This window comes from Struthio camelus, chromosome 5 (assembly GCF_040807025.1).
Source record: "Struthio camelus isolate bStrCam1 chromosome 5, bStrCam1.hap1, whole genome shotgun sequence".
NCBI classification, from domain to species: Eukaryota; Metazoa; Chordata; class Aves; order Struthioniformes; family Struthionidae; genus Struthio; species Struthio camelus.
In genome coordinates, this window is record NC_090946.1 from 42829055 (window position 1) to 42843476 (window position 14422).

At 38.7% G+C, this 14422-nt stretch overlaps 1 protein-coding gene across 4 annotated transcripts in view; it reads right to left on the reverse strand.

Annotated features, from left to right (window-relative positions):
- Positions 1 to 2510: 2510 nt before the first annotated feature.
- Positions 2511 to 14422, reverse strand: part of TTBK2 (tau tubulin kinase 2) — a 105288-nt gene continuing 93376 nt past the window's right edge. For all 4 annotated transcript variants that reach the window (XM_068946010.1, XM_068946011.1, XM_068946009.1 and 1 more), the window contains 2 exons: positions 11502 to 12772; positions 2511 to 10593 (listed from right to left, as the gene is read on the reverse strand). In XM_068946010.1, the coding sequence (XP_068802111.1) occupies positions 10125 to 10593; positions 11502 to 12772 (1740 nt within the window). In that variant the 3' untranslated portion in view covers positions 2511 to 10124. The remainder of the gene's footprint in view (positions 10594 to 11501; positions 12773 to 14422) is intronic.

Consider the following 14422-nt stretch of genomic DNA (forward strand, 5'->3'; position numbering starts at 1 on the left):
CTTTGACAGAGCACTAAACCATATGGAAATACAAGATCAATTCCTCTAATCTTAGGGGAATTAGGCCATTTACTTTACAACGTGATAAACCTGGCAACAGTAGCTGCCAGCATCAAGGAACAACGCAAGGAATTTCCCCGTCCCCAGTTACACAGTTAGAAGACTTACTTCAAATTAAGAGATCTCACCTCAAGTCTATATGAGAGTCTGATCACACACATAATGAAGCTAAAAAACTGAGAGCTGCTGCTTTTATGAAAAGTGAACACAGGGTAGTTGCACTGTTAGCAAGTGCTTCCCCTCAGTACCATAGATAGTGTAAAATAGGCAAATAACTCACAAAATTAAAACACATACATGTAAGGTGCATTGCTGATTGGGATTAACACACGGACTATACCTTGAACAAGAGGAGGTTCTTGTTTTCAGGTTTTCCTTACAGAAGCAGATGTTGTGGGTGACAGATACCACTGTCTTTTTTATAAATTGCTATTTTTAAAACACAAAAAAATTAATGTTTAAATTTGAGTTGGTTTTTTTTTCCTGAGCCTATGTTGGAAAGAGCTTGCCATACTAACCTGTTGGAAGCGTTTCTATTTCTCCCCCTTCAGTACAGATGGCAAACAGCAGTTTATGCAACTGACAAAGGTATCCTACATCCTCCTTTTGTTCTGGTAGCCAAAGAAGCAATTAATACTAGTGGGAGATTCCAGAGAGTAGTGAAATGTGATCTAAAGCTCGCCTGATCTGTCTGGGCAGTGGTTTGAGCTTGTTCAGGCTGCAATTGCTAAGTCTTATGTATTGAGCATTTTTTCAAGCCATTTCTCCAGCTGCTAATTCCTAAATTTCATTTATTGCAGCATGGGTGTACTACATAGCTTTCCCATGTCTGAGTGCAGTTTTAAATGCGAGGAAGCTGCTGTTCATGTGCAGGGAAGTAGCATGAGCCTATGAGCAGAGTGAGTGGACTGGATCACTTCTTGTCTTAATGAAGGTGATGAGCCAGGCAATGCTGAAAGGCGCATTAGCAGTTAGACCACTACCAGTCCTCAATATGGGTCTGCCATAGTGCCTTTCTTCCTTTGTTAGTTCTCTCTGCACAGTCGGTCAGTCGTACCACTTATGTGTATGGGGCCATGTTAAGACCACTCTTCCGCTTTTGATAGGATCCATAATTTTAAACAGAGAAAGATACTGAGCTACCTGTCTCCAGTATAGAGTGGGTAAATTTGCTATGTTGATCTTCATACAGCCGGCTTGCTATTTCTTTGTGTGCCCATGTGACCAAATGATGCTGATGGGAACACGAGAAGTGCACACCCTCCAGAAGCATGCCATTACATTTCTGTCTGCTCTTAACTCAAGATTAAACATCATTTTCTTGCAATGTTTCTGAGTAAGTAAATTCCTGATTTGTTTCCTGTTGCGAAGTGACTTGAGCTATCTCTATAAATGACAACAGGTAATGAGACTGGGTCATGAAGATTAATGGAAATACTGCCAATGATTTCAACAAACAGATTTGAACAGGGACAGAGCTGGCCTCTAATTTGCCTTATATACGTAGCATATCAAAGCTAAACAGTGATAAAGTTGAGAAAGAGATCAAGGGAATTTTCTCCAAGTCTTCTGGACTTCCCTGAAAATCCTGTTGTGTAGGGCAAAGAGCAGGCAGTATTTTCTACTGTATACAAGGCCTAAGGCATGCACACAGATCACAAATATAAACTGTGATGACAATATATTTGTATCTATTTTACCAGAAAAAGAAATGAAAGGATCTTGGAGGAAACTAAAGTGGAGCACCTGGTAGTTTAACACTGCCTTTTCAGTAACACAAACTCTTAAGATTTGAAAATAACTTTGGTTCATTCATTTCTTCGCTTTCTGCAGCTTCAGTGCATTGTACAGACGGTAAGGCTGGTCTTCTCAAGAGTCTGTCAAGCCTAGACTGACTATGTCCAGACAGCTGAATAATGGATAATAACATTGCCATCTCCAAAGAAATTGATTATGAAGGCCTCTGACTAAATAAGAAGTTACAAGTTAAGACAAAAAAAAAAAAGTAGCTGGCCTTTCAGCATGTTATGGATGAAATCTGTGCAGATCCTGATCTGGCCAACAATCATTTATTGCTTGGCTGAATACAGAGAGTGGGGATAAGAACAAGAGCATGTGGAAAGGGAGGTGGGGTTGGGGACGAGGGTTGGGCTTTTTTCTAATCTTACTATTATACCACACATCAGCCTACTAAATCAGTAAGACTTCTGTTGGTCCAATCATTCTAGTTTGCAATATGAAATATCTGACTCTTGTTGCACTAGTACCAAAATAAACTTACTTTTCACTTTCTTGTAACAGAAAAAATAAAACCAATCCCACCACCAATGCTTTATCTCTCCATTTAAAGTAGAGGGTTAAGATAATAAAAAATATGCTATTGGAAAACCAATTTGATTGATGCTTTATAAATAGTAAAATCATCATACAAACACAGTAAAAGACTGGAGTTTTGCATGCTGAATGAATATTTTATTTAGAACCGGTTTATAAAAATAAATACAAAATAATTTGAAAACAGAACTTAAAACATTGTACAAAGCCTTGATATGGTACAAATGGGAAAATAAATAATTACACCTTTATGTACAAATGACCATTACAAGGGCATTAACTCTTCATGTTCTTGGGTGCCTGAGCAAACTGAAAGAAAAAGAATGGCTTAGAAGATTTCCAAGGAAGGGGAAGGGAATTGCAATTACTGAGCAAGAGAATTTGAAGGATTCAACATTTGTCTTCCTCAATGGCAACAAAAAAACCTCTGGGAATAGCCTTCCACTTAATTTAATCATGCCACAGATTTTATTCTTGAGTACTTAATTTCTTATGGAACAATGGAACTATTTTTAGTCAATATACAGATTTCTTCTTTGTGGTATTGCCCAGAGATTTTAGATTAGCAAACATTGGTTCACAGCTTCAAAAATTCATTACTTGTCTGAAGGCATTGCTGGTGATCTCATTAATTTGTTGGTTTGGATATTCATAGGAAAGCATTTGAAAATCAACATCTGTTAGCACAAGCACTGCAGCTTGCCTCTGGGCTGATTCTGTAAAAATAAAAAGTCAGAAACTGGGAAGAATTTCAAACTTCACTTTCTAGCCAAGGAAGGTAAAGAGGATGCAGAGAAGGGCTGCTAGGCAACCAGTCCAGCACTCCACTCAAAGAAAGAAAGAAAGAAAGAAAGAAAGAAAGAAAGAAAGAAAAAGAAAAAGAAAAAGAAAGAAAGAAAGACGACGTGAAATAAGCTGAAATTAGCAAAATAAAATAAAATAAGAGACATTTGCCTAGTGTCAGACCTTTACAACCTTGCCTGCCATGCAGTAGGTGTGGCTTAAAAGAGTATAAAAGAATATGAAGGCAAGCAGACCAAGCTAATCATATTGCATCTTTTGGAGAGCGGTACAAGCTGCTCTGCTGCTAATTTAGCCTCCTTCATATAAGAGTTAGGTCAAAGATGCAGTGATCTCAGAAAGGAAACAAACATCTGTAACTCAAATGAAGTCCTGCTGAATTCCTGTGGAGAGCCATGGACGATCAGCAACTCATCTGAGTAGCCTACCTGTGGTATTGCTTTAGAAGAAACCACGGACTGTGCACTCCAAAGCAAAAACCTCAAATCCACATGTAACTATTTGTATGTAAAAATTTGTATTTCTACACAACTTCAAATGTTGCACTACACTAATGAGAATTTTGACATATCCTGAACAAAAACAGAGAGACGCTCACCCTAACTTTTGGCACCTAAATTAGTGGGTCAGTGGGACTTCCACTGTGCTCACTAAAGAACAATAGGCTACTCCGAGGTCGTTTCAGAGCACTCAGATTAAATTCCTGCTCTGCACTGTTCTCTTTAGACCATTTCTCTATCTCAGCTACAAGAATTAAGACCATCGGTCAGCCAAGTACCCAATATACGTCCTGTTGTCCTGCCAAAGCTTTAGATACCCTTCAGTTCCAGTTCCAGTGCCCAATCGCACTTGCGGTTCAGAATTTTCTCTTTGCTAAATTTGTTGTATCGGTCACATGGTTATTTCTGAATTAACATGGATGAACTCTCTCAGAAAGGAAAATATGTCACTCTTGTAGCTGTCCCACATAAATGCCAAGCAGTTTGGAAAGTCAGTAACTAGTGAAAACCAGCATCTATTATTCTGGAAAAGTATAAAGTACTAGAGGTTTTGTCACTGTTACTGTTAAGAGAGGTTTCATTACTAAACAACGGAGAGAAAAAAATCAGTCTGCACATTCAAGCTTGGATGGCTACAGCAACTGCTAAGTTAATACATGTAGACTTTAAAACAGTACATTCCTATTCAATTTTTCCTTTAAAAAGATCTCAGAAGTTAATATTAAAAAGCCTGATTATTTAAACCACAGAAAAATGAGGCTTGCTGTTACTGTGATTAAATAAACTCTTCTGACAGTATCTTAAGATAAATCCAGGAAGTTATTACACAATCCAGTTTAATTTTTATATCATTTCTCTTTTACAAATGTTATGCGCAGGGGAAAGGAAGACTGGTTTCAAGTGGAGTGGTGAGGTATTCTTGTGAGGTGTATGCGTTTACGTGATTCACATGTATTAGCTAAGACCTGTGTGACCCGTGCCCGCATATTGCACGTAGCCAAAACGCTGACCCTCACTCCGTTTTACCACAGTTACTTGTTACTGAAAATGGTAGGCAATATACATTTGAGCCAAAAGCAAACAAAAAACTTTAGTTCACTGCTACTTGATTAGCGAAAGAAGTAGAATAAAAGATTAAGCACTATTCCACAAGTTCCAGAAATAGTAGTAGTAGAGCATCCAAAGCTCTTAACAGTTAAAGAAAGGAGTCATGGATAATTATCAAGGCGTTTATTTATATAGCTGTCAGTTCTCTGACCATACTTTGTAGTAGAAAAACATACAGAGAATATGCCAGATGGAATCACCGTGTTTATCTAAGATCTCAATCCTGCAAAAGATCGAGAACCCCCTTGGCTCATCAGAATTGACAAGATGGGCCCATGTGGCACTCACCATCTCACAGGATCAGTCCTGTATGAAAAAAAACTTAAGATCAATATTTTATATTGCTATGATGAGAAACCAAAGGGAGTTTGAGTTCTCTTTCATTTGCCTATTCTTGGAAGATTCAATTCCTATCTCATTTAAAAATTGGAGGCATGTTATCTCTAGTTTGCCATTAGAACCTTTCAAGAAATTGAAATAATCACCTTCTGGCAGTTCTTCAGTCTTATTATCAGAATTTATGCCTCTTAGTGTTCTGGAAAAATGTCTAATTCATTATGGAAAAAATCATGTTTACAGGAAAGAGTCTGTAGTGTAAGTCTGGCATTGTCTACATTCTTGTCTAAGAGAAAAAGAAAAAAGTTTATAGGAGCATTACAGTCAACCATTGCATAAATATTACAGCAATAAGAAGGGCTATAGGGGTTTTGCCTAAGTAGGACTGTAGGATCAGGCCTTGTAATATGGAAGAGAGACAGAATCAGAATTAGGGCGTAGCAAAATTCTGCTAGTTCAGACTAAGTCAAAGCACAGTAGGCCTCAGTGAGCTCTGGCAAATGAATTCCAGCAAAGAGGATGCAATACCTGGCACTGTTTGTTTCTATAATTTTATATGTGTATAAATATATATATACATATGTTTCTATATAGTATAGAGTACCTATATAACGTGTGCATACACACACACACACACATATGTACAAACACATATATACGATCGAAACTGTGTGCCTCCCCAGCTAGAGTTAGCATCATAGTAACTACAAAATATAAAGCATACATCTCTTGCAGGTCTTTTCAGATGAAAAAATCTTTCAACCTACTTTTAAATATACAGGACCAGATCCTCCCCTCTATATCAAGACTGTTTCGTGAGGTATGATAGAAAGCTTGATCTCAGGCATGCAAACTTCAAAGCAAGGTTCTGGCCTTTCCCAAGGGAGGATGTGGGTCATTGGGCACAAGGAGTGCCCAAGGTCTCCCTCAGTAGATTCCCCTCCTGAATAATTATATATACTAGTAGCGAAGACCCCATATTGTTCCTGCCATCCTGTGCAAGCGGTAAATAAGTGCCTAGCATCGTACTACTCGCCAGTGTTGCCATCCTGCTATATATGACACCTTCTGTTATTTTAACAGGGTTTAACTTAAGCGGTAATTGGCATTTGGCATTAATAATGAAGTGTATTAATATTAATACAGACTTTTGAGAATGTAACCTAAATTCATGATATCATGCAATTGTAGCACAAAAGTCTGTGAAATGTCAAACGTTTTTAGCTTCTATTTTATTTCAAAGCATCCATACCCAAAGTTCCTTAAAAATGCTCCAAAGTGCTAGCTATTGACGAGCAAAGAGGTTTCACCGCCAAAATCCCTAATGTGGTTAAAAAAAGACCTCCAAAAGTAATTGAAATATCACAGTTTGAAAGTCAAAGATAAAAAACGTGCAAGAAGCACCTGCATCCACCACATGTCATGGCTTCATTGCACTGCACTCCAAAGAAATGGCCAGCAGGCTTGGAAAGGCGAAAGTAGCATCTCCCCGAATTACATTGCCTCCCTGGCTAAAATCCCAGGGTAAGTCACTGCAGGCTATGCAGAACAACTATAACTGTTCTATACACTGGAGAAGACTCTTTCCCTGACTGTGAAATTTTGCTGTAGATGTCCTCCATAAACCATGCATGCACACTTGGCACACGGGCCATGCCCGTGTATACTGGTGTTTTTAAATGCATAATAAGTTGTATATTCAAAATGCTGAAACTTAAGAGATCTTGATGATCATACAGCCCCCCAGGAATATTATTAAGGTGATAATGATATGCATGATATCAGCTGACCATTATCTAACTGCATTAACTGATTGCTATACTAGTCTATAGTAAGCAATTTTTAAACTTTAAGGGGAGTAACAAGCTACAAAAAGCTTTAGGGAAAGGAGTAGTTCAAGACAAATTATTCACAACCACTCCTCTATTCATATCTTCGTGATTTTCTCACTAGATCGTGTTGAATCTATATCCATCACCCAAATCCAGAGCAAAAAGCAACAGAGGATATACTGTCCTTTCACTTTTCATTGCACTGAGAAAAGGTTGGTTATCAATCATGATTCGTATCTCTCTCCATTTGGGCATAGTCTAATACTTTACATTGGCAAGTAGTTCAAGTACAAGTGAATTTCTACAACACTGATATATTTTATGTAGTTATATGCAACAATGCACAAGTCAGCATTTTTGGTGAGATTATGAAAAAATGCTTAGATGTTGTATTCTTTCTCAGCTGTAAAGCAAATTATTCTTACAGTAGCAACAATTACCTGTTTTTGGATCCTGGTCCTGGGGAGAAAATATAAACACCTCAGTTTCAGCATTTCAGGGGAAGATGCATAAAGTTGGTACCCACTAAAGCTGACCATGTTAATGTAGGAATGCGCTCATAGGACCATAACAAATGCTCCTCAGAAATGAGGGAGAAGGGAAGAAACAGAATCAGCAAATAATTTCAGCAGTACCCAGGGCAGAAATATCACAATGAGTTTCAATTCTCCTTTTCCGAATACTATAAGGAAACATATGAGGAAGACAGGAAGGAAAGGATGGAATTTGTTGTTGTTACATTCGTCTATTAGGCAATTCATTGACTGTCATTGTTCCCATATCACGAGCATTCATAACAATTAAAATTCACTTTATGAAATAAAAATGAATAATCATAAATCCTATTTGTAATCAAAAATAAAAATACCTTTGAGTCTCTGTTCTTGCTCATATGCAAATACACAAAATTTTAAAGAAAGAAAGAAAGCTGCGAGATAAAACACTGGCTTGATGAGAAATCAGGAAATCAGCAGTCCTTCCATCTTGGACCAAGCCTTGTAGCAGGCTATTGGACTTTGTGCGTTCCAGGTTTAAAAGAAAAAAAAAAAAAAAAAAAAGAAACAGGAGATGCAATGCCAAGAGTATTTAGGAACTAACAGAAAGGGAATGGTGTCATTTATGGTCCCTAAGTTACAAATGAAAAATGAGAAAGAGTGAGTTTATATAAGCTTATGTATATATATATTTATAAATATTTATATTATATCATTTACCATGAGGACATGCAATTATCAGTATAGCACCTATTATACAATATAATACAAAGGAATAGGACTTTCCAATGGTACATTTTCTTCAGAAAAAGCAGGTACACCCTACCTATTGCATTCCTCTGTAGTGCTCGAAACCTGAATGAAATTAAGGTTCCACACTGTGCTACATTACATATGGGGAGCACTGTACATATTAATAGTAAGAAAAAAAAATCAACATAGTCTGACAGAGCAAGTGAAATTCAGTGCAGCTCGAGGGCAGCTTTAATGCAGCATTAAAATGTGTTAGCTCAGAGACAAAATATTCCCTTTTCAATTCAAAGGTATTCATTTGGCAGAGGTTAAATTAAAAAAGCGCAGATGCTGGCTGGAGAGGCATATGACTACAGCAAGCAGATCAGTAACTGACAGGGCTCCTACACAAGCAGCCTCCCCAGTACAGGTACAATTAGGGAGAGCTGGCTGTATCTTAAGGCTTGCATTCTTGTGTGTTACTATTCTGACCCACTGTTCTCTTCTGAATGTAGCAAAGGGTGCTATAGCTAAAGGGTTCCCTACAGAGATCCTGTACAGCACAAGAGTTTATTAAGCAACTACTAAAAAAAGTTGGAAAAATTAGACACCATGTACTTTACCGAGAGACAATGCAGCTCGGCTATCAAAGAATCATTTGGGCAGAAGAATGACAAGCATCCAACAGCAAAAAATATTTCAGACTTGCTTTCTGGATATTTTACTCTAATCACTAATATTCTTACCCAGATTCTGTTACGAGTTTGAATATATTTTTGTTACTCACAACCTACCGAATTCACAATTTCGACATCCACCATATCTCTGAGAATACAGGCATGCTTCATCTTTCATGTGTATATAAACGAATGCAAAGCAAAACTAGGTTGGTAATTGTCTTTGCTCTCTTTAGCTTGTTAGCTTGGATTTAATAGCAAGATATTGACATTATGAGTAAGGTCAATGGCTTAAGTGGTCCATAACTAATGGAATAACCATAGCCAGTAGTAACAAGGGATCTTTTTGCAATTGGGTGAGGGGAAAACAGATACTTCTCTTTCCTGTTTCTAACTTCTGTTCTAATAAATTGCAATTTATTTTAGATCTGCAACATCCTGTGGAGTGCAGGCATACTGGTTGAAAAACCTCACTATGACTCCCAAAGAAATACGAGAGCTGGAACTAAGAATTAGCTTCTTGGATCCTAATTAATACTAAAGAAATGTTCTACAGAGTATCACTATAAAAACACCTTGACGTGTTAATACTCATTTTTAAAAAGTCATCAGTCTCAAGAAGGGACAAGGTATATGATACTTCTTTATGTAAGGAAATCTGTGCCATGGCAGATATGGGGCCAGACAAGCACTGAGCGACTCAGAGAGATGTGTGCAGCTCAAAATGGAAGAGACTCTTACGGTAGAAATACCATCACCTTCCAAGTCATGTGCTTATTTAAAACTACAAATACTTGCCTGAGCGAAACTTATCTCCCCAAAGGTGGTGTCATTTTGGGAATAATGGTTTCAGGTTTTCTTACAAACTCCTTGAGACAGGCCTTAAATAATTAGGCCAAAGCCGCTAGCTAGGCAAACTAAAAACATAGAAATAAATACCCTTTTAAAACACTCACCTTAGAAATACTTTAACTTTAAATACATTGCACCTCTTCAACTAACTAGCCGTTCTTTCCCTCGCCTCTACCTCACCTCTCCTGATCTGCTTGCTGCCTGTTCTTCGGCAATGCCTGGCCACTCATTTACACAGTATGCGTTGTCATGAATAGTTTATGATGTTTACTTTCTTTCGAAAGTGCAGATTTAACACTTTTTTTTTTTTTAACTTTTTTTTTTTTTTAAATACACAGTACACAGACACAACATGCATTGGATTTAGGAGGAGGCTTTACAACTGTCAAGGCCCAGTTCCTATCTGCTAAGCTTACTGGCTGATTTGCTCTTTCCTGGGGGAGTTTTAGTGTTTGGGGAATGGTGGAAGGAACTGCCAGACCCTTTCAGACCGTTCTTGCTTGGTTTGCTGCAGCAATGCTCTTGTTGGCAGGATCTCCTAGAAGATGAGGAGCCTGAATGGCTAGGGGGTGACTTACTCCTCCCAAGATGCGGGGACGAACTCCTCTGATCATGATGGGGCCTCCCAGGCCGGGACGGAGAAGAACTGGCAGTACGGGGTAAGGAAGAGCTCCTAGGGGAGGCACTGGGACTGCGTCGGGGAATGACAGGGCTTTTGGGTGGCGTTTTTGGACTATGTGGGGATCCTGGACTCTTACACTGAGTAGAACTCCTCGGTCTTTGAGATCCGTTCTGTAGGATTTGAGCCAGACGCGAGATAAGATCCGAGTCCGAGCTGCTACTCCCTAGGACTCTGTATCTGCGTAACCTTAAGAAGAAATGAAGAAAGATTATTTCTGTCCCCACCTATTCATAGAAGTTCACATAGAAACACAGTATCAGACATCTGGATCTGAACTTTCCTACCAGACCGAGGTGTTTGATTTAGGTTTTGACCTGTGTGTAGTTCACACCAACACAGTATTTCTATTTGCATTAACTCACAGTCACAGAAACAGTCCAAGCGTTCACAAGAAAACTAAATTTTCCTGGTGGTACTGGAATGAATACACTGCAGGGCAATGCTTATCACCTCTTCTTTGGAGGGGTACAACCATTCCTGTACACCATTTGTACGTTGTATACACAATTAAAGGACGACAAGGCCCACCACAACTTCCTTCAGAAGATTTTGCACTACTGATTATATCAAAACTCTCCTTTTCCTGATAATCAAGGCACTGAAGAAACTAGATCATGGTTGTCTATATACAGAACTGGTAAAGGAGGGCTTCTAGTGTTCCCTCTGCCCTCCAGCAATTAGCTGTTTTTACTTAGCCATGATGTTCACATAATTAACCTAATCACATACTGATGGCTGAAATACCCAAACCCAAATACTTAAAATTTCTAAAATAAGAATAGTTTAATTTTCAAAGGGGCTGGATATGACAGATCCTATTGATTTCTATTTGGTTTGTGACTATGGCCCCACTTTTTAAAGTTTAAATAAAGTGACTTTTTGATAAAGTTTAGTATTGAAACAGGCACATTCTTCTGGAACAGCCTCTCCTCACTCATCCCCAGAGTAAGATTTATTAGAGAATTCAAGGTCAGCATTTTTTAAAATTTGTTTACAAAGGATGGAACAACTACAGGATTATCTACTGCATCTTTACTGCAGTCTAGCTGAAATCCATTTTCAAAACTGAATACCTATTATTTTATCTTTATTACCTAGCTTCTACCCCCGGCCTCGTGGGCGGTTTTCCTGGTGGGGGCCGAGGAAAGAACTGAGCTGAACTTGAACTGGTGACTTGATCAGCAGTAGCCCAGGATACTGGCCTTGGAATCTTGCTCTTTCTGGACTGAGGGCTGCTTGGAGATAAAGAACTATCTTCTGTCTGCTTGCTGAAACGAGAGTCCAGAGTTAACCTAGAAAACGAGGATAAGACATCATCCTCAGAAAATGGTACTGGAGCAGCAGCCATTTTTTCCTCCAGTGACTTGTCAGAGGCACTTGAGAGGTCACCAAGGAAAGATTTGAGCTGTCTCTTTTCCACAAGCAGTCTAACCAAGTCTGTCTGGTGGGCCTTTTTTAGAAGAAGCTTTTCCTTTGCTGAAACAGGAGAAGAGGACTCTGATGTTGAGTCAATCTCTTGTGCTAAAACTGGGATTCGGCTCTGCCTGAACACAAAAGGAGATTTAACTAAGTCCTTTTTAGATCGATGAGAATTCTCATTCCCTGAAATGCAGTGGAATAACTCTCCATTTCTGGGAGCATTTTTCTCTTTTTTGTCCTCCTGGTGCAAAAAAGTAGTAAGGGTCACCTGGTGGCATTGAAAGTCTTGGATATGGACTTCTTCCTTATTAGCATGAAAACCGTTCTCCTGAACTGGTGCCTTTTTGCTTGCCTGTCTCTTAGCATATGAGTTGATAAGTCTTGAGGGAGAAACTTCTAGGGTTTCAGGTGCTATTGACTTCAGAAGCTCATCTTGATTTGGCACCAAGCAGAGGGGCCTTGGCTTTGATTCTTCAGCAGCTTCAGTATTAGCTAGAGCTCCTTCCTCCACAGATTTTGAGTTTCCTGGCAAAGAAGAATTTTGTTCTTTGCTTAGCATTTCATTGGCACCCTCAGAAACCACTGGAAGCCTTTCTTCCTCAGATTCTACAGGAAGATTTTCAAGTTCTTTCTCTTCCTGTGTCCTGCTATGTGGTTCAGGTAGGTCCTTTTGGCCACAGTCCAGGAACTTGACACATTCTTTGACATGTCCGTCCCTTTCAAGCACCTCTTGGCTGATATGAAGTACCAAGTCTGGTCTGCTAGCACTAGTTGGAAGTGCATCTTCTGTCACAACCAAACCTGGCAAATTTTCCTTTGGAGAGGAAAGTTCCACAGTGTGTTCCATAGACTGAGCATCCCGATCTCTTTTCTCTAGCTGGTGGCCATAGTGAAAGCTCTCAGAAGCAGACTGCGTGGATGCCACTGAAGGTCTGGGTATTGTAATCTGCATTGGAAAATTAGAGAAGGAAAAGGTGAGAAATGCAGGAATATTATGTTATCTAGATAACATTTTTTAAATTGCATTTCTGATTCCATGTCTTCAAGATATGTTATATAATGATTCCTATGAATCACGATGCTCAAAGAATACCTAGTTTCACAAATTACATCTAGATAATTAGAAAATAAAATACTCAATCATCCCAAGACAGAAATGTGTAACAGGTAAAAACAAACATAACCGTAATGGGAAAAAGTTGCAATTACCAAGAAACCTCCTGAAAAAGAGATACAGCCTAAAGAGGTAAACTTTTTACTACTTTACATTATTTGTAATATATTTAGAAGAAAAACCTAGTAAGATTTATATAAACATAAAAGCTTTAACAAATACACAACAATACTGTTTAGACAAGTACAGAAGACAAAGAACAGTTTTACAGACTAAAATTAAAGCACTGAGGTCTGCATTCAGGAAGGGACTTAAATTTCAATTTAGGCAGAACTTAGGTACTTAGTTAACAAAACAATTCATAAAAATCTTATCTACCTAACTGAATACACTAGTACCTGTAATGCCACAGTACCTACATTTTGTTCAGAAAGCTTTCCAGAGCGTCTAAATTTTAGCTACTTCCTTCCCTACAGATGCCTATGACTTGTTTTAACCAATCAGGTCAGGAATTCTCCTTAACTTAAGGTCATTAAGAGATTCATAAACTACTTATTCACATATCTAAATTCCCCGAGGGGTCCAATCCAATATATATGCTTAAAGCATTCCTAAACCCCATGTACAGTATTGATTCTGGGTCACTTTAAAAAAAAGCTGGTTATGATGAATGCTGCCTCTGGTACATAGCTTAAATGTGCACACATGCCCAGGAAATGGGAAACTTGCCTTCATGCTGCTCGCCAGCCTGAGGGACATAAACTCTCTTCCCCCACTTCCCATCAAGAATGGGCAAAACCAGGAGGATGGGGATGCTTTTCAGCTTTCCCACTGGAGTTGGGCCACTGTACAGAAAGAAATGCTAGAGTCATGAGGTCAGAGGGTGAGAGAGCACACACACACAAGCCAAAGGAGCTTTACCTCTATGGCCAAATTCTGGCTTATAAATATTGGATTCGATCACTTAATAAAATGTATAAACAGGAATACATGCAGGGGCTACTCTTATACTTTCCTTTATTGGGATACAGAGTTCAGCTCCTTGTTTGCACTTGTACTCTGTAGCCTCATGAATCTGACACAGTTTTGAGCTTGTAATACTTAGCAGAAAGTGGAAAAGTTTGGGTTTGGACATAGAAACCTTCTTGATGGTAGAAAACAAGACTAATGATGGTCCAGTTCCAACGCTGCTAGGATTCTGCAGTGTTGCAAGACAGATTTCACTTGAACTCATTGCAAAAATTATCTAGAAGTGCCGCTGAGCTTAACAGGCTTTAGGGACTACCAAGAGCTAGCATATTGGTACCACTAGATGATAGAAAGCAAGCTCATCTGTCAGGACCTATCACAATTTATACTGCATACTCAGACTTCACAAACGCAAAAGAAATCTCCAAAACAAGAAACGGGAACTGACAGTGAAGGGCATATATGCTCATGGCAAATCTGAATATAATAGCTGTATTGAAATGATGGCTGGTT